Source organism: Natrix helvetica (assembly GCF_964273705.1).
Source record: "Natrix helvetica genome assembly, chromosome: 6".
In the NCBI taxonomy this organism is placed as follows: Eukaryota; Metazoa; Chordata; class Lepidosauria; order Squamata; family Natricidae; genus Natrix; species Natrix helvetica.
The window spans coordinates 27,478,967-27,499,228 of record NC_138553.1 but is presented as its reverse complement, the minus strand read 5'-3'; the positions used below and the strand labels follow the sequence as shown (position 1 = coordinate 27,499,228).

General features: G+C 39.1%; 1 protein-coding gene across 4 annotated transcripts in view; it reads left to right on the top strand.

Annotated features, from left to right (window-relative positions):
* The window catches only part of RBFOX2 (RNA binding fox-1 homolog 2), a 192,942-nt gene that overhangs the window by 59,417 nt on the left and 113,263 nt on the right, over positions 1–20,262 (top strand). For all 4 annotated transcript variants that reach the window (XM_081956659.1, XM_081956658.1, XM_081956657.1 and 1 more), the window contains exon 2: positions 4,496–4,546. In XM_081956659.1, coding sequence (XP_081812785.1) covers positions 4,496–4,546 — 51 coding nt within the window. The remainder of the gene's footprint in view (positions 1–4,495; positions 4,547–20,262) is intronic.

Sequence of the window (20,262 nt, the reverse complement as noted above, 5' to 3'; positions counted from 1 at the left end):
AAACTGATTGTGTATCTCACTATATTATCTTTTGTGTGGAATATCGTTTCAGCAGCAACTGTATACTCTGCAATTTCAGTGCATCTCTTAAATAAAAAAAATCTTAAAGCAGGCTTTCCAGCTATATTTGGATAGGAATATATTTGCATACACTATACATTTGTTTGATTTGGTATTGTTAAAATAGGAATACTCTGCTCTCAGTATGAAGTTATAGGCATAGTGGCGCAGTGGTTAGAATGCAGTGCTGCAGGCTAACTCTGCCCACTGCTGGGAGTTTGATCCTGACCGGTTCAAGGTTGACTCAGCTTTGGGGAAATATGCTGACCCTAAATCATATAGAGAGTGCTACATAATGCACTATGAAGTGGTTTATAAGTCTTAAGTGCTATTGCTATGGCTATTTCCCCCACCCCCTTCCAAATTGCATTTTTAAAAGATTGTAGTCAGATGCTAACTGTTGGGGAAAAAATTAAGTAGAAGTTTCTAAAGCAATGGTATGTATGTGAGAGAAGATCACTGTGATTTTATTCAGTTCTGGATTAATCAGGAAAGGATGACACACGGTGGTATTGATTTGTTGTTGTTTTTTTTCATTCCGAGAAAAATAGTTAAATATACATTTGTCAAACTATTCCATATTTGAAACTCTAAATTTAGTTCTTGTTACTTCTAGAATAAAAACTTTCAGATCTTACTTCCTGCTCCCCACTCGACCCCAAAAAAGGAAGAGCTCAGGTTGCCATAGAGATTAGAGTTATGCGCCATAGGGAGACAATGTAGACTAGAATACCAGGAAGGAAGAGTGAGTGATGTCACTAATTTCCTCTATAGTACTGGCGCATTAGTCAACAGTAGAGCCAATTCATATAATCACAGAGGAATTTGCAAAAATTTCTGAGATGGTATTATTATTGGTATATCTAGAACACCACTATATGAATATTGTTTTATGTCCCCCCACCCCCTCTTCTGGAGGCTTATGCTTGGAATTTTAAGTATTGCATCATAGAGATCCACACATTTTCAGAACTTAATTTCATTAGTAGTTTCCCAACTTCTGAAATACAGCCTAAAACAGCATCACGTGTGTTATTTCCTACTTCTAGTTTGAGTATGGATATTCTCGAGTATGAATAGTTTTCAATTTTCATTTTAATTTTAACTCATTTTTTAAATGTATTGTTCCATAAATTCGATTTGTTTTTTTGGATATATATTTAATTTCTTTTTAACTTTTGGGATGTGTGTTTTTTAATGTTGTACACCGTCCTGAGTCTTTTGGGAGAAGGGCGACATATAAATCCAATAAAAACAAAACAAACAAAACAAACAAACAAACAATTTTCATCCACCAGTTACTTTTTCAGATGTTATGCTGTAGTAAATTTGTAGCCTGGAACATTAACCGAGAGTGATAAAGATGAATAAAAGAGAGTGAATAAAAATATAACAATTCTTAAATAGAGTACATGGCTTTGCTAAATACCGGGGTATACATTTCACGTGGAAAGTTAGGGTATTGGATTTTAATGTTTGGAATGGCTGCTGACAAACTCCTTGCATGATTAAGGTTTCTGGGCATGTTGTAGGAATACCTCTATGCAATCACAGTGTTTATCCATGATACCTCCTTGGTGTTCCTTAACAAGACCTAGGAACCAATTAAATCGGTTCCTTGGTGTTGTTCCTAGTTCTTATGTATTTAAGGGGAAGTCAGTAAAGCTAGACAAACTGCCTGAGGAACACCTGGGCCCGATTGCAGATTTTCAGAGAACCAAAAATGAAGTTTGAAAACTAATTAACTACTTTTCCTATTTATTATTCAACTTTAGGTGCATGCTGTGCATCAAAATCATAAATAATTGCATAGCAAATAAAATGTGTAGCTTCTTATCTGTGGGATAAGTTGAATACAGTTTATTGTCCCTATTTTGTGTTCAGGAAATATTTGTTTTCACAGCTAGTCCATCTGGATTGAAAAATACATTCATAGATGCCTTCTGTTGAAATTAGTGCATGGCAGAAAGATTGCATCCACACTCACAGGCAGCTTTGGGTTATGATTCTAGAAAAATACTCCAAATATTTTCTTTAAAAAAAAACACTTCTGCATAAGCACATGCATGTTTGGCTAACCGAGAATGTGTGAATATGTAAAAGTACTTTTTTAGTACTGAATAATATATAAATATCATATGAAAACTTTTTGTACAATATAAAATTATGCGTACATGCCAAATTGGAAATCCCCCTTTTTTCTTACTGTACAGGGAGATTCATATATTCTCCTGCAGCGCACAGAGAAAAAACCAGGTAAGACCAACGCTCCTTCTATATATACATGCATATATATACAAGGAGAAAACATATATTTTGTATGTATCCAATATACAGGGATACTGTTTAATAGTAAATCTGGTGTTGTTACATTGTTGGTAAGGACTTTCTGAGTTAATTGATCTGTCAATGGCTATTTGTATGCTTTTAATAATCAGAAATTGATTATAATGAGATGAAGGAATATTGAAATTAGGTCTAGTCACAAGCTAGAACAATTAAGGTTGGAGATCCATCTGTTCTGGGAAGAAGAAAAAACTGGTGAACGTTACTTTTTTGTGCACTGTAGATGCAGTACATAAAACAAAATTATGTCCTGCTTAAATTCTTCCACTTTTTATTTGGATCTCTTACTTCGTAAGCTCAGTTATCTCTGTATTTCATATTAAAGTTATTAGGCTGTTGTCCTAACTCTTAGTAACAGTTTTTCAGCTTGTGTCCTTGAGTTTTCCATAATAGCCTACTCCTGCGGAGAATAATTATTCAATAAGAGACATCAGCAAGTTGTTGACCTGTAAAATTAGTAGCACCAGTTACCTCCTGGGGGATATGCCAGAGCTGCCTGCTAGTTTCCCCTCTCTCCACAGAAAGTGAGATTTAATTATTGTTATGGTACAAAGATTGGGAACTGTGGCAAAGACATCCATTTACCGAAAACAGTGTGGTTTTTAAATTATATTGATACCTTCTTTCTGCTTTTAATTCTTTACATAAAGACACTCAATGTTTTGTCTTCCTTCTAGTCATTTCATCATCAAGCAAATGTTTGAACACTTCAGCTGTCTAAAATGGACCATGAAGAAGTATTTTATTTGCTGCTTCAATATCCAGTGATTGCTTGATATTGTCAGTAAACACAATGTATATGTCACTGAACGTCAAATTGTAGTTTACCAAATGGCAATGTACTCGTTAATAGAAATTTCCTTTGTATGCACAACTAGTCTTAAAATAAGTGGTGCCTCTTTGCTATTTTTGCTATTATTATTTTGTGTTAAGAAGTGATTTAAATATGGGTATTTGAAAGATTAATGGAGACAACTTCTATAATACTGAGTAATTTATAATTATACTTATTTGTGTTTGTATACTGCTATTTCTTCTAGCAGACTCAGAGCAGTGTAGTTTTATTTCTTGTTCTGCTATTAATGGAGCTACTGTGATAAAATTGTTACATTACAAAAAGAAGAGGAAATAAACCTCTTATGTAAAAAATCAATCTGACGTCCAATTCTATATTTAGCAATATGTGCGCTTATCCCTGTTCACTTCCTGAAATAATTAGACACCACAAGTTGCCAGAATAAAAACCTTTCATTTTTAAAGAAGAGATTAAAAAAAGCACAATATAAAAAAACCCTGCTTTCTCTGTATGACTTTATACATGAAATGTTACTTGAGAGAGCTGACAAGAATGTAACAAGCTTACAGAATCCTCTAGCTCAGATTAAATATTGAAACCTTCACATGACATCTTAATTTTTGTAAAATAATGTTTCAAATTATGAAATTCTTGAATTAAATAAGGTAATGTACTATGTCTGATAATTTCCTACTTATATTTTATAATTAATTTTTGATGTTTTTACCTTGGCAAAATGCCTTATTATTTGAATTTATTCTCTCCAATCCTGCAAGAATCCAGGCAGGGAATAACTGTTCTTGCACAATACTGTGTCACAGATATGAATGTGGAAAAGATATTATCTAGAACCTTTATAACTAAAACAGGTATCCTGTAAATTAACTATATAATCATTTGTTCCTAGGAAAAGATTTACCTCTTTTCATTTCATATTAGAATGTTTTCAGGTATTCTGGATAGATATCCTTTTATGTAGAGGTGGTATTCAGCAGGTTCTGACCAGTTCTGGAGAACCGATAGTAGAAATTTTGAGTAGTTTGGAGAACCGGTAAATACCACCTCTGATTGGCTCCACCCCCATCTATTCTCTGCCTTCCGAGTCCCAGCTGATTGGGAGGCAATGGGGATTTTGCAGTAACCTTCCCCTGGAGTCGGGAGGGAATGGAGATTTTATAGTATCCTTCCCCTGCCACGCCCACCAAGCCATACCCACAGAACTGGTAGTAAAATCTTTTGAATCCCACCATTGCTTTTATGGTTTCACAAAGTATCATCTTTGCTTTATTTCAGAATGAGCCTCTGACTTCCAGTTATCATGGATACCCAGGAAGGGACAGTCAGGTAAGAATCTTTTTATTAAGTGGATTATTATTAATATCATGATTATGTGATGGCTTCTGTTGTAATAATGTTTTATTGGGATTTGTAATTATCCCTATAAACCTGTACAGGTTTTAGAGCAGCTATCTCCCATATTGTGGAAAAAAGAGAGAAGCCGTCCATCTTCCTCTCGGTGGGTTTTTGAATTGCTATAGCTAGAAGAGCTATTGGAAGTAGACTATAGCAGACAGTGCCTCTGCAGAACTTTCTTTGAGTGAGGGCAAAAGAGGAAGTCACATGCCAACATGATTGTGGTGATCACAGTGATATAGACTTAGAAAACCCAAGGCATGAATGAGGAACTGAGTAATTACTCTGTTGCTATGGCAAAGAGGATGTCGTCTGTTCCACTTTACAGCCTATTTTGCAAAAAGGTAAAATAAATCAATAGGCACAAAAAAACGCTAAAGAATATAGTAGGCAGGTGGCCAGCAAGCATTTCTGAGGGAGAAAAATGAGTTCTGTTACTTTTTTGGCCGATGACTGGATGGACATCAGAGGATGTTAAGCACAATACTGAAAACATAGCCCCTCTTACCAGATTTATGTTCAGAATTTTATGTTTTCCAGATGCTTACATTTTAATTGTAAAAAATAAATAGAAAGAAGGAAATAGAGGAAATGAAAGAGATGTTCAGTGTAAAGTATAAATTTGTAACCTTAAAGTATAATACTAATTGAATAAAATCATTTGCAGTTGATTTTTTTTAAGGGAATAATCTAGGAAGCAAGTTAATAACAGTTTTATTGGCCAAGCGATTGTAAAATGTTTTGTCAATATAATCCATGCTTTTTGATGTGAACTTACGAAAAGTAACCAATCATCATATAATTTATGTTTGTTAAAAGAAACAAGAATGTGAAAAAGCTTTTGAATGATAGTGTATGGCCCTGTTGTCCTTGATTCATCCATATAATCCAGTGAGCTGGATATTAATTAAAAATAAATGGTAAATCTTAGCAGAAAAGCTAGGTCAGAATGACAGCAGTAATGCCCCTTTCAGAGATTGAAGAGAAAGGGATTGCAAGAAAGTAAGCTGTTTGCTCTTCTATGCATCACAGTGCAACCACACTGCACTGCTTTTGATGCATAGCCCAAGACTGGGGAATCATGGGTGCACTATGCAAAAGCTTATAGTACTTTCTTTAGTACTTTACATCTCTTTAGTAATCAATTTTTATAGGCAATCTCTCCTTTTGCTTGACCATTCACAGTTGCAAAGGAAGAGAGTAAGCTGTTTGCCAAGCACACCCACGGTTCCCATCCCTAGGCTGCAGCACAACTGTATTGCTTTTGATGTATAAAAAATAACCAGCAATCACTTGAGCATTCCAAAGGATGAGAAAGTGGTTAGGAAGCAAACTAAAGCTGAACAAGTGAAACTTGTCTCTTTCCAGCTGTGATTTCCAACTTGGTGACCTCTTTGCTTAGAAGCAGTCTTGCTAGTTCCAGTTAGGCTTATTAAGCAAGAACTACCTGTAAATTTGCTTTAAAAAAATCTAATAATCATATTTATTGCAAATTACTGAAACAAGTTGCAAGTTTTGAATTATTGTACAATATAAATAGCTTTCTGTTTAAGTAATAAGGCTCATATTTCTTGATAGGATGGGCATTCTGAATCTGTTCCAGATTGGGTTGTTTTTTTTAAAGGAAAATAAATGCAGCTCAGATCTTTAAAGAAATTTAATCATAATAAGATTTTAGGAATTGTACGAGCATGTGTAAAGGTAATTGTATTATTCAATATATATGCATGCTCAGAAATAGCCTTTAAATTCCAATTACCAGGTTGATCTGTTTGATACAGAAACAGTTGCTATGCTTTTTTTTTACTTTCATTAATAAGATTTCAAAGCTTTTAACTAATTTCATTGGGAACTCCTAATATGACTAAGTTCTCTGTAACCATAAAAGAGATCTGATGGGTGACTCTGTGTGTGTATGGAGGGTTCTAATGTTGAACGTAATTGTGAGAAGCAAATTATACTTTTGAAAACACCCACTCTGTTCTGTTGCAGATGAATTTACTTTAACAATAATTATATCTTATCATCTAGATTTCCCCATGCCTTATTGAACAAATAATAACTGAATGTAGCCTTATCTGATTCAGCGTAAGTTCATTTGAACTCTTTATAGGCAATGTTAGTATTTGAAGGCTATTTAATCCATATTGAAATGGTTTAGACACATTTCTGCCTGTATAGATGGCTATGAGTAATTAATAGTCTATTCCCAATCTGTTGTATTTAAGTGTAAAAAATGTTTTACAGAGTATGACTTATTCAGATTTAATTTGTCAACCTGCCATATCCCAGCAATATGCTTCCTTCAGCCTAGTTTTTAATCCTTTTTAATCCATACCACTGAGAAAGCAGATACTTTCACATTATTTAAAAATTGCAACCTGGTATGACTTAGATTACTTCAATCAATTGTATTCTCATCAAAAATGCATTGAGGTAGGCAAGATCAGGAAACAGCAAGGATATCAGGAATTAATTCATTTGTGTTATAGAATATAGTAACAGAATGTTGAAAACTCTCCAAAATATCTCTCTGCCCTTTTTCATACCAATCAGAATCAAGGCAGAGTTATTTTCATTTACTTTCTGATGCCTAATAATTTACCAGGGTTGAATTGTTTACTCTCCCATAACAGTTGGTGCATTCCTTCCTTCCTTAAGGTTATCTCCAGGCTCCTCTAAACCTTCCTTAAATTTACTACGATTACAGAATTGCAATGCTGTTCACATATGCATAACCTGAAGATCATTTTTTTCCTATGTCCTATTCTACACAAAAAGATGCAGCACAATAAAAATTAATTTGCAATGGGTATTGTAGAAAAGTATTATAACATGTGAAATAGCAGCTCAAGTTTCAACTAGTTCTCCTTGATTTATATGAATTAAAGGATTGTTTATGATATATTTATGGTAGATATTGGTCTTAAAGACATTCTTGTAAGTGAATGCACATTATGCCTAAAGTCAATAAAACAGTATTATACTTGATTATAATCCCTGATGTAATTAACTTAAGAAATCTAATAAGGTCTCAAAGTCCTCAGAATTCCCAGCTATCATGGCCATCTCGACATTCTAGTCCATAGCTTCTAACATCGGGTTAGAGAAGGTTGTCTTCAGATTTCTAAATTAGAAACAAGAGGATTTCTATACTAAAGGTTTGAATTTTATGCTCTTCCTGCCAGCCTGCCCGCCCACCCGTCTGCATTTTAAAAGAAAAAGGTGTTTTAGATCTGCCTTTGAATATGTGGCCAATAGAACAGAGACAGATGCTTCCTTGGCACGTTTCCTGAAGCACTTTATGAGTGTTATTTGTTTATATGTGATGCTCCTTCCCATGTAAGCTTTTCTGGGTGACATTGCTTAAACCTTTGTTAACTAAGCACCCTCTAGTGGGGGAATGTCATGTTTCATTACAAAATAAACATTTTTTTCCTCTTTCTGCTTATACATAGCCCTTGACTTACAACCACAATTGAGTCCCAAAATTCACTTGCTTGCTAAGTGAGGCATTTTTTAAAGTGAATTTTGTCCCATGTTAACGATCTTTCTTGCCGCAGTTGCGAAGTGAATCCCTGCAGCTGTTAAGCTGTTAAGGAGAATATTTGTAGCTCAGGATTGACATGACCTAATTTGGGTAATGAAACATCTGCAAGAAAGCAAGCAAGCTCAGAGAGCATCAAAGATCATTCAGTTGTTAAGTTGGTAACATGGTTGTTAAGTGAATCTGGCTTCCCCATTGACTTTGCTTGTCAGAAAGTTATAAAAGGTGATCACATGACCCCAGGACACTGCAACCGTCATAAATATGAGTTAGTTTGCCAAGTGGCCGAACTTTTATCAAATGACCATGGAGATGCTGCAGTGGTTGTAAGTGTAAAAAACAGTCACTTTTTTTCACTGCTTTTGTAATTTGAACAGTCACTAAATGGACTTTTGTAAATCAAGGACTACCTGTATATTTTAATTGTAGCTCTTCTATAGGGCAGAAAGAGAGGTAACCATTATTAACAAAATGTCTTCAGTTTTTGTCAATATTTATAATTATAAAGTATACACTTTATATACCTTGCATAAATATAATTTTTCGCAGAAACTTTATAAATGAAAATCTGTAGCATTTCTCCTATTTGGTCCTCAGAATTTTGTCCTAATAAATCCGCACAATATCAATTCAGCTTTTCTACAGATTAGATACTTATTCAGTGTTTCCTATGACAAACGTGACACACATTCAAGTATAATATAATATGCATGGGATCTAACAGAAATCAGAGGAGTATTTTGTTTGCTGTGATAAGTGTCCTGCCTAAAAATTATTTAGCACAGGGTGTTGTGGCCCGTCGGCTGCCAGCAGAACAAGCAGCAGAGTCAGACAAGGGGAGGGGAGGGGTACCTGGGCCACCTTCCTAGCCTCTGGAAAGCTCTGATGAGGAAACAGATGCAGACCGCTCCCAGGTGGTGTGGCAGCTGTCTTCAGGGCATGAGCTGAGTGAGGGGGAGGAACAGATGGGGCCCATCCCAGATGTGCATATGGGTAGGGAGGCAAGGAGAGGAGAGTAACGGAAAGCAACAAGCCGGCTCTCAGGGAGAAGAGGACATAGACGCTAGCCAGCCACTCCCTGGCTGGGAAATAAATAGCAGGGGTTTGGGAGTGGCTGGTTGTCACAGACAACCATCCATTTTCCAGTGGCCATTAATCAAGTTGGATTCCTTTCCCAGAACAAAGTTTGTCAGGACTAATGGCTCTGTATTGAAGGTGCCAAGGGAATCTCCCTGCTGGGAACTAATAGGCTGGGTCAGAACACCGAGCAAAATAAATATTCCACAGATTATTATCAAAGCTACAATTTTATGTTATTATAAAGAAACCTTAAAAATATTTTAATTATAGGCCTCAGTTTTCAAGGTGTATATAATTTTGAAGCTTTGTGGAGGAAATAAATTACATGAAGAAATCTGTGAAAAGAAAGAATTGAAACCCTTATATACCTTATTCCTTCCATGGTCCATATTTTTTCTCTCAGACTCATTGTTAAGGGGAAAAAGTAGCCAATTGAAGATTAATATTTATTAATTTGCACTGTAATTTAATTTAGGCCTTAATTAGGCAAGAATACATGCCAGGATCCCACAGGTGGTCAGTTGCAGGTCCATAGTATGTTCTACCAGTATGTAAATTGCTAGTAAATGCAATTGCTAATGTGTATATATGTGTCTTATACATGTATTGACTCTTTCGTACAGAAATACTGTATTTTTTGGACTATGAGATGCACCTAGCTTTTGGGGAGGAAAACAAGAAGAAAAAAAACCTGCCTCCCAAGAACTTGCCTCCTTGTAGCAAACAGCAAACAGTTTGGTCAGCTTCAGCCCAGCCTGATTTAGCACAAGCAGCTGATTGGCAGTTGGATCTGCCTCCCAGAATACCGTCTATCAACTGTTCTAGGCTGTGGGGATCTCCACCGTCCGCTGCTGCCTATCACCGCCTCTGCATGCCCCGTTTTCTGCCCATTCCAGGTGACGGGGTTAGGCGGTGGTGACGATGGGCAGCAGCGGTGACGATCACCACAGCTTGGAACAGCTGATAGGTGGTATTTTGGGAGGCAAATCCAACCCCCAATAAGATGCTCATACTAAATCAGGCTGTGCTGAGGCTGACCAGGCTGTTTGCTGTTTGCTACAAGGAAGCAAATTTCTGGGAGGCAGAGGCCAAAGGGTGGGGGCTGGCAGATGGGTGGAGCTTCGGCAACATTCACTGTATAAGATGCAGACATTTCCACCCACTTTTGGGGGGTGGGGGAGAGGAGAAAAATACTGTACTTGTTTTCAGGAAAAAATAAAACGTGTACATTGATTAAATATGTAAAAATACATGGAATATAAAAATAACAAGAATCAGCTGTTGCATAAATTTTTTAATTGATTTACAGTTTTAGAGTTCTTTAATCATAAAGTCTCCAAGCTCCTACAAATGACACAATGCTGGAAAAAAGACGTGGCTCTGAAAAAGTTGACTGTGCCTTGTAAAGCCAAAAAAAAAAAGTGGCTCTATTTTTATAGAGAATTAGCTTCAACGTGGCACATTTGGGGAGCAATTCTCGTGGCTTAGGTTGCTCTTTGCCATAAGAGGGCACTCATTACCCAGGAACTACTACGTATTATTGGGAACAAATTGAACTCTAGAATAGTTGTCTATATTGTCTAATGCAGTGTTTCTCAAACTTGGCGACTTTAAGTCCTGTGGACTTCAACTCCCAGAATCCCCCAGCCAGCATAGCTGGCTGGGGAATTCTGGGAGTTGAAGTCCACAGGACTTAAAGTCGCCAAGTTTGAGAAACACTGGTCTAATGTGAAACAAAAATGAAGCAACCCAAAGCCTATGCCGCAGTAGTAATTGCATTCTTCCTTCAGAAGCTATTTTGAAAGCTTATTTCTGGATGTTTCCAGGAAGCCTTGAAAATACTAATAAAGTTAGGGAGTTCTTTTTGACTTTCCAGAAAGATGTGGAAAAACTGAGGGTTGGAGAAGGAAGATTATTTAGTTCAACTGTTGAATGAGTCTGACCGAGAAAATTAAGAAAAATAATGGCTATATGTAGTCAACAAGACGATGGTAATTAGTACATGGCTGTGTAAAATGGCTGTGTGCCAACCCATTCCCAATTTCATTTGTCCTTAATCAGGTTGCTTTATCAAGCACTCTCTGAGAAAAATCAAAAGTCTTCCAGCAACAACTTTGTTGTTGTTGTTGTTGTAGAATAAATATATGCAACTATGTACTGTATTTTTTGGACTATAAGGTGCACCGGAGTAGAAGAAGAAGAAGAAGAAGAAATTTAATTTGTTAGCCGCACCCTCTCCGCAAGGGACTCGGGGCGGCGTACAATAAAATATACATACATACATATAAACATAAAAATACACACATATACATACATATACATACATGCATGGAGGAGGTAATAATTAAAAATACATTACATTAATAATAATAAAAATTAAATTAGTCATTAAAATACCCCGAAATAATAATACAATTTAAAAAAGGACTGTCAGGAGGAAAAGGATAAACTACGGTTGAGCCAGGCCAGACAGTTGAAAGAGGTGGGTCTTGAGCTTTACATGGAAGGAGCGGAGATCGGAAGTAATCCTGATATCAAGGGGGAGGTCATTCCACAGGGCTGGGCCCATCACAGAGAAGGCCCTGCTCCTGGGTGTCGCCCCCCGACACTGTTTAGCGGACGGCACCCGGAGAAGTCCCTCTCTGTTTGAGCGGATTGGTCGTAGGGATGTATGGGGCAGGATGCGATCCCGCAAGTAACTAGGTCCTGTGCCATGGAGCGCTTTAAAGATCATAATCAGAACCTTGAAATGCACCCGATAGACCACAGGAAGCCAGTGCAGCTCGCGCAGGAGAGGTGTTACATGGGAGTACCTAGTCCTCCCCATAATAACCCGCGCGGCCGCATTCTGGACCAACTGTAGTCTCTGAGTGCATCTCAAGGGAAGCCCCATGTAGAAAGCATTGCAGTAGTCCAGGCGAGACGTCACCAGCGCATGGGTGACTGTGCGCAAGGCATCCCAGTCCAATAAGGGGCGCAATTGGCACACCAGGTGAACCTGGTGGAACGCCCCCCTTGCCACGGCTGTTACATGGTCATCCATGGACAGCCGGGCATCTAGGAGGACGCCCAAATTGCGCGCCTATTCCATGGGGGCCAGTTGCTCGCCCCCGATGGCCAGAGATGGAAGCAACTGGTTGAACCGGGGGCCGGAAGCCACAGCCACTCCGTCTTGGAGGGGTTGAGTTTGAGTCGGTTGTCATCCATCCAGATCTGTACGGCTTCCAAGCACCGGGACATCATTTCGACGGCCTCGTTGGGGTGGTTCGGGGTGGAGATGTATAGCTGCGTATCATCAGCATACAGATGATATCCCACCCCAAAGCCACGGATGATCTCGCCCAGCGGTTTCATGTATGTGTTGAACAGGAGTGGCAAGAGAACCGACCCCTGCGGCACCCCACAAGTGAGGGGTCTGAGGGTCGATCTCTGCTCCCCTGCCAACACACGTTGCGTCCGGCCGGAGAGGTAGGAGCCGAACCACCGTAAAACGGTGCCCCTGACTCCCAACCCCCCCAGTCGGCGCAACAGGATACCATGGTCGATGGTATCGAAAGCCGCCAAGAGATCTAATAGGACCAGGATAGAGGAACAACCCCTATCTCTGGCCCTCCAGAGATCATCAACCAACGCGACCAAGGCCGTCTCCGTGCTGTACCCGGGCCGGAAGCCGGACTGGTGCGGGTCTAAATAATCATCTTCCTCCAGGTGACGTGGAAACTGTTGGGCTACCACACTCTCTACAACCTTCGCTAAAAAGGGAAGGTTGGAGACCGGACGATAATTAGCTAGCTCCGTTGGGTCCAGGGAAGGCTTCTTGAGTAGGGGTCTCACAACCGCCTCTTTCAAGGTGGCCGGCAGAGACCCCTCGTCCAACGAAGCATTCACTAGGCCCAGGAGCCAGTCGCGTGTAACCTCCCAGGATGCCAGTACAAGCCAGGAGGGACACGGATCCAATAAACATGTGGTAGGTCGCAGACGTCCACGTAACCTGTCCAAATCCTCGATGACAACCGAATCAAACTCCTCCCAGAATGGTCTCTCAAGACTCGCCTCGGGCGTCTCCACTGGACCACTGAAAGGGACCCATCCTATCCGGATTTGAGCGACTTTGTCCTGCAGATATTTCCCAAATTCCTCTGCTCTGCCCTGTAGAGGGGCTTCCCGCGGCCTCTGAAACAGGAGGGAGCGGGTCACCCGGAACAGGGCAGCAGGGCGGTTATCTGCGGACGCAATAAGAGCGGCACAATGTTGACGTTTGGCCGCTCTTAATGCCACAAGGTACGTCCTTAAGTAGGTTCATGCCTGTTCTCGGTCAAATTCGGAGCGGGAGGATCTCCAACGACTCTCTAGGCGTCTCTTGTGGCGTTTCATCACCCTTAGCTCCTCGGTAAACCAGGGAGCCAGGGTGGTTCGTTGCCGCAGGAGAGGCCGCAAAGGCGCCACTCGGTCTAGGGCACCGGCAGTCGCACTATTCCATGTGGCTACCAGGTCCTCCACCCGAGGGCGGGTCAGGTCCACAGGAGGTGGCCCAAGCTCCGTCTGGAACTTATCTGGTTCCATCAGGCGCTTGGGGCGGAACCATCTAATGCCTTCCGGTTCCGCCTCCCCGCAGCGGGGGGTAGCACCAGGGAAGTCAAGTCGGAGAAGTGAGTGATCTGACCATGACAGGGGAGTGATAGTTAAATCCCCTATTCCCAGATCACTCGTCCACTGGCCAGAGACAAAAACAAGGTCCAACGTGTGGCCCCCTTCGTGGGTAGGGCCCTGAATTAATTGGGTCAGGTCCATGGCTGTCATGGAAGCCATGAACTCCCGAACCCCCTCAGACGCTTCTCCCATCGACGGCAGGTTGAAATCCCCCATCACTAAGAGTTTGGGGGTCTCAACCGCCACCGATGCGATCAGCTCCAGGAGTTCAGGCAGGGCCGCTGATGTATAGCGAGGAGCCAGGTATACTATCAGCAGGCCCAACTGCTTCCCTGGGCCCCACCTCACGATAAGGGACTCACACCCGGATGTCTGCGGTACAGTGAACTCTCTCGGCTCTAAGTCTTCCCGGATAATCACTGCTACCCCACCGCCCCTTCCCTGGGCCCGAGGCTGGTGAAATGCTCGATAACCTGGTGGGCACATTTCCACGAGGGGGAGACCTCCCTCGTGACCCAACCAGGTCTCAGTTATTCCTGTGAGGTCCGGCTCCCCCTCCAGAATTAGATGAGGGGGGCCTTATTAACAACGGACCTCGCATTGCATAACAACAGTCTCAGGCCCTGGGTCTGTAGATCCTGACCACCTAGTATGCGGGGGTTGGTACAAGTGACCGGGTATAACCAGCACCCCCGGTCTCTCAACCGACTACGAGTTCTTAATCTGTCCTCGCACCTGCCCCTCCCCACGACTGTTGATATCAGAGAGCCCTGTAATGGAATGCTGTCTTCCGTCATGATTTTGAAGAGTTAATTTTTTTAAAAAAAGTTTTTGCAGTCTGCAGGCCTCCCAAGCACTCTGCAGGCTTCGTTTTTTGCAACAAAAAAAAGCGGGGGGGGGGGGATTATACAGAGGCTTTGAGAGGCTTGTTTCAGTAGGCCAAAAATGCAGTGTATAAGACGGACCCAGATTTTCACCCTCTTTCTTGAGGGAAAAAGGTCTTATACTCCAAAAAATATTGTAAGTATCTTTGAGACACATTTGAACCAAGGAAACTTGTCTTCAGCAACAGCATAAATAAATAAAAAATTAAGACGAAGAGGAAGAACAAAATAGTAAACCTAAAAGTTAGCATAAGTACATTGTCATCAAGAGAGTGATTCAAATTTTGGGTGCCACCCAGAGGCTCTGCAACCTTGTGGTAGAACATTCAATAGAAAATTCAATGCATTAAAAATTCTCAGTGCTAGATAATTAAATTCTGTCTTACCTGTCATAATAAAACAATATGTTACTTAGATGTTTAATTTTCTGTAGTAGAAGGTCAAATAAGTACAGAGATTTGTTTTAAAAGATTAAAATTAATCTTTTGTATAATGGTTACCTTCATACAACCTTAATATAATCTTCCATTTTCTCAAATATTGAAGGGGCTTTTTATAAAAAATAGAATGAACGGGATTGAATTTCTGAAACTTCAAACTGTCAAACAACATTTAAATAAGATGCTTGCATCTTCAATATTTGATCTCATTGAGAATCCAACAGAAGATAGTGTGTGTGTGTTGGGGTGTGTGTGTGTGTTCATCAAAGTTATTGTCCGACTTCACTTGATATAACAGTGAATCTATTCTTCAAAACCTGAAACTAAAATTCAAAAATTAGCTAGCAGCAGAAGCTTCAGAGTCCTGCTATGGTTAGCTGAATTGCTTTATTGCAGACAAGCGTGCTATCCAAAATGTAAATACATTTTTCTGGCTTTGTCCTTACCTATATTTCTAAAAGTAATATTTACTTCTTTCTTTAACAATAATGACATTCAAGGTAAATAACATTAATAAAAGATATTATTAAACAGGATTGCATCAGAAGTAAAATGTACAAATATAATAAACTAATTGTCTCTTTAGTATAATTCTGATTTTTTTTAAAAAACTGAGAAATGGACATTTAATGTGCCATGTTTATTTGTATGTCAATTTTATCCCCCTTTACCTCTAGGAACTTAAATTAGTGTACTGTTCTGTGTAATTGATTGATTGATTATGTGCCATCAAGTTGTTTGAGCTCCTAGCAACCACATAGATAGATATTATCCTTCGTACTCTTTTCCTGGTTTTTCATGTCTTCCAACAGTGCACTTATGATCACCATAACTGAGTCCATCCCTCTTGCTATTGGTCATCTTCATTTTTTTCTTTATTTCCACTTTCACCAGCATTAGTTTAATTTGGGAGTGTGTGTGTTAAATTTATATCTCAACTTTCCCCCAAGAATTCAAGGTAACTTAAAAGGACTTCTCCCATTTTATTCCCACAATACCAATCCTGTTTGGCGGATTGAGTTTAGAGAAAGTGACTGACCTACTGTCACGAAGCAAATTTCCATGGCTAAGGATCAGTTTGAATTTAGGTGTCTCAAGTTTGCTTTTGGTTTTGTAATAGCAATAGCACTTACACTTGTATACCGCTTCACAATGCTTTACATCCCTGTCTAAGCCCCCAACCATCTCATTTCACTGACCTTGGAAGGATGGAAGGCTGAATCAACCTTGAGCTGGTGAGAATTGAACTGCTGGCAGTCAGCAGAATTAGTCTGCAATACTGCATTCTAACTACTGTGTCACCACTGATTCTACCCCCTACTGACTGTCGGTATAACCCACTGAGATCTTTTTGATAGTTCTGTGGACTTAAATGGACATAAGCACAGTTCCTAAAATAAAATAAAAAAGCTACTTACCAAACAACTACAGGATTAAATCTTTGAATATCAAACCAAATGTACATCTGTATCTATGCATTTAAGTGGTTTAGAGTAAAGGGTGCTCAAAATTTAGAGTATTTTTTGGGGGGGAAGGGGAAGATAACAACTAGTTGTCACCATGTCTATGCCTGGTTTGCTTTTAAAACTCAGAGTATGGCTTCAGCACCTACCCTGGTACATGAATCTTCAAACTCTTTTTATTTTCTGCTTAGGCAAATTAATGAAAAAAGGCTATTTACATTAACTTAAACAAAGGGAAACTATAGTTAGCGCCCTGATGTAGCTGATAGTGGAGTTCTCATCCTTGATAAAAATTCTTACCTGTAGAAATATCTGAAGCAATTAAAAACCAAAGCAAGAAATACTGTGATAAGCTAAAGCATTATTTATCAATTTACAAAGTAAAATAACTAGTACATGAAATCAGAGTTGCTTATATCAAGTAAATTATAAAATAAAATAATACCCAAACCTAACAAAGTGGACCTACCAAGGTCCAGGTCCAATGTCTGCATTAAAAGCCTGTTGGAATGATACAATTTTTTAAAAGCCCTATGAAAAGTGAGCAAAATTGGGGGCACCAGAATCTCAGGGCCATGGTTTTCCATGACACAAAGAGTGAGAACTCAAATGGTACCATCGCACTTGAGATATATGCACTGGCCAAGGCAAATCTGAGTGGAAGAGATGATCCTGTAACCTTCAGGTTGCCATTTAGAGCTTTACGGGTAATGAGGATTGGCTACCAGTGCAATGGCTGAAGAATAACTTCTCTAAATGTTCTCCTCCTTGCTAATAGCTAGGTCATTTCATTTTTGACCAGTTGTAGCAACTAAATCATTTCCAAGGACAAACCCTCTATTTGAAATGGTCCAAATCTGAGATGAGGACATGAGTCACAGTGTTTCTGAACTAGGTTTCTCTGCAGTTAACTAAAATACCCATGAGATTCTAACGTGCTTTTCCATACGAAGGTTGGGGAAAAAACCCTCTGTGGACTTATTGTTTGACAATATCTGCTTATCTAATAAGAGGTGAACAATATGTCATCTATTCATATAAGCCAAAGTCAGTCCTGGAAGTCTTCCTCTTAAGAGTCTGACAACAATTGTGGAATGGATCTGACCCTTTCTTGCAAATGTTTTAGTTGTAAGACAGAAAGGATTTAGTAGTTGACATGTATTTGTCTAGGTGCTTGGCAGCTGGAAGGGCACAGAGATGTCTTCATGACAGCTGTCTTGTTCCATACTGTTCAATGCTTGTTTAATATGAAGCAACATTCACCCTTTCTATTTTTTGTGTGTATGTGTCTGAAATAAAATTTAACTCCCAACATTTCTTCTTCCATTGTGTGAGTTTCTTTTGTAGCTTTTATTTCCATATATGTATCTCTCTATTAATATAGAGAAGTTACGATCAGACAATTCTTAAGCTGTACTTTGGGGAAAGTTAAGGAAAGGGGGCAAATCCATAATGTTACTTGTGGCTACTTTAGCCATTGGAATGCTAAATTAAAATGAAACGGTATTAAACTCTAAAGTCTTAGAAGCTACAAAATAAATAGAAATGAACAATTCTGATCATTTGTATCATGATATCATGATTTCAGGCGGTGGCAGCTAACAATAAAAATGTTCAGAGCAATTGAGAAGATAAATTCAAGATATGAAAGAGTCCATCATTCAATATATATATTTTAAAAGTGCCTAGTCTAGCAGAATTTGGTGGCATTTTGCTGCCAACCTGCTTTATAATTATATAGATATATAATATGTAGAACTAATATTATCTCAAATGCTGTAACGTTATAGAGGAATAACCTGGGGATGGGGAAGGAAGAGATGCTGCTAGGCAATGATAAGAGAGGGCAGAGCCTACAGCTGCATATTGGGTGGAGGAAGAGGCTTGGAAGGGACTTCCCCTACGGTCTCTGGCTGTAAAGGAGAGGTGTACTTTCAGACTTGTAAGATTTTGTTGATATAGCTTTACAATAAAATAAAATTATCTCATCTACGGGCGTTACCTGTCTGGTCTATCTGGGAAGACTGACAAGTGCTCTCTAAAAATTATATTATTGAGTTATTTTTAAATATACATTTGCATTTTAAAGATTCATTTTATTCACATTGTACAGGTCTCTAAACTATTTATACCATGCCAAGCAACCAATATTCATACATTTATAAAACATTACAGTGTGACACAGAGGCTCCTGCTCCCTTTATTTGTAAAATAAAATAGCAACAAAACCATTGGTGATGGGGGGGTGGGGGAAGCTGGATAAAAATTACATTTTTAAACATTAAAGATGGGAAACAAGAACAAAAAAATCCTCCAAAGGTTTCACAGAAAATACCATTCGGAGAAGATTAGCTTACTTAAAGATATTCTCATGGCAGCAAAAAAAATTGCTACATGGATGTGTAAATGGTTTGAACAAAATAAAGTAATAAGAAAGAAAAAAAAGCAAGTAGAATTCAGTAAGAAAAGCATAAAGGTAAGTTGAAATTTAGAAGAAAGGCTAACATTTGTATGGTTTTCGTGTATTCACGCCAACCAGTCGTACATCAGACTCTGAATTTCTTGCCTTCTTCCTCAGAACTCAGAGCTACAGGTTGCAAGAGAGTGAATTTTGGTTAAACATTACAAGAGGTTTGGTAGTAAAACCTATTCAGCAGTACAGCTAATTACCTACAGGAGCTCTCAATTTCTTGATGATTTTTACAAGAGGCTGGGACATTAGATATCCTTGACTAACCAAGGGGTTGGATTAGATGGCTTCCTACCTTTTAGGGCTGCACCTTGGTAGTTTTTGCTGCTGCTAACTTCCCTGACATCCTTCCTCAAAGAAGGACTAGGGGAGACATGATAGCAGTGTTCCAATATCTCAGGGGTTGCCACAAAGAAGAGGGAGTCAAACTATTCTCCAAGGCACCTGAGGACAGAACAAGAAGAAATGGGTGGAAACTAATCAAGGAGAGAAGCAACTTAGAACTGAGGAGAAACTTCCTGACAGTTAGAACAATTAATCAGTGGAACAGCTTGCCTCCAGAAGTTGTGAATGCCCCAACACTGGAAGTCTTTAAGAAGATGTTGGATAGCCATCTGTCTGAAACAGTATAGGGTTTCCTGCCTAGGCAGGGGGTTGGACTAGAAGGCCTCCAAGGTCCCTTCCAACTCTACTATTGTATTGCATTGTATTGTAATCCCAGTGTGTATATAATGGGAAAAAGGAATAACTTTGAGAAACCAAAATAAGTCAGTTAGAAATAATTTGAATCTATAACTGTAAGCACCTCAGACAATACTAGGGGGAATTATATTATTTTTGCAAGATTCTGTTACTATTATAATAAAGATAACGTTAACTTGTGTGACTTTGATTTCCTAGTCCAGCCCACCTTGGAGGGCTGATGGTGTATGAGAGAGAGGATTACCACAATTAATGCTAACTTAGTAGCAATAAAATTGTAAAAATGGAGAAATATGAAACAATTTCTACATGTCATATTTCATATATATGTCATTAGAGGATTTGGGGTGGTGGTGGGATGGGGATAGACCAATCTCATAAGAGGTAAACAAAACTTTATTTTTTTTTAGA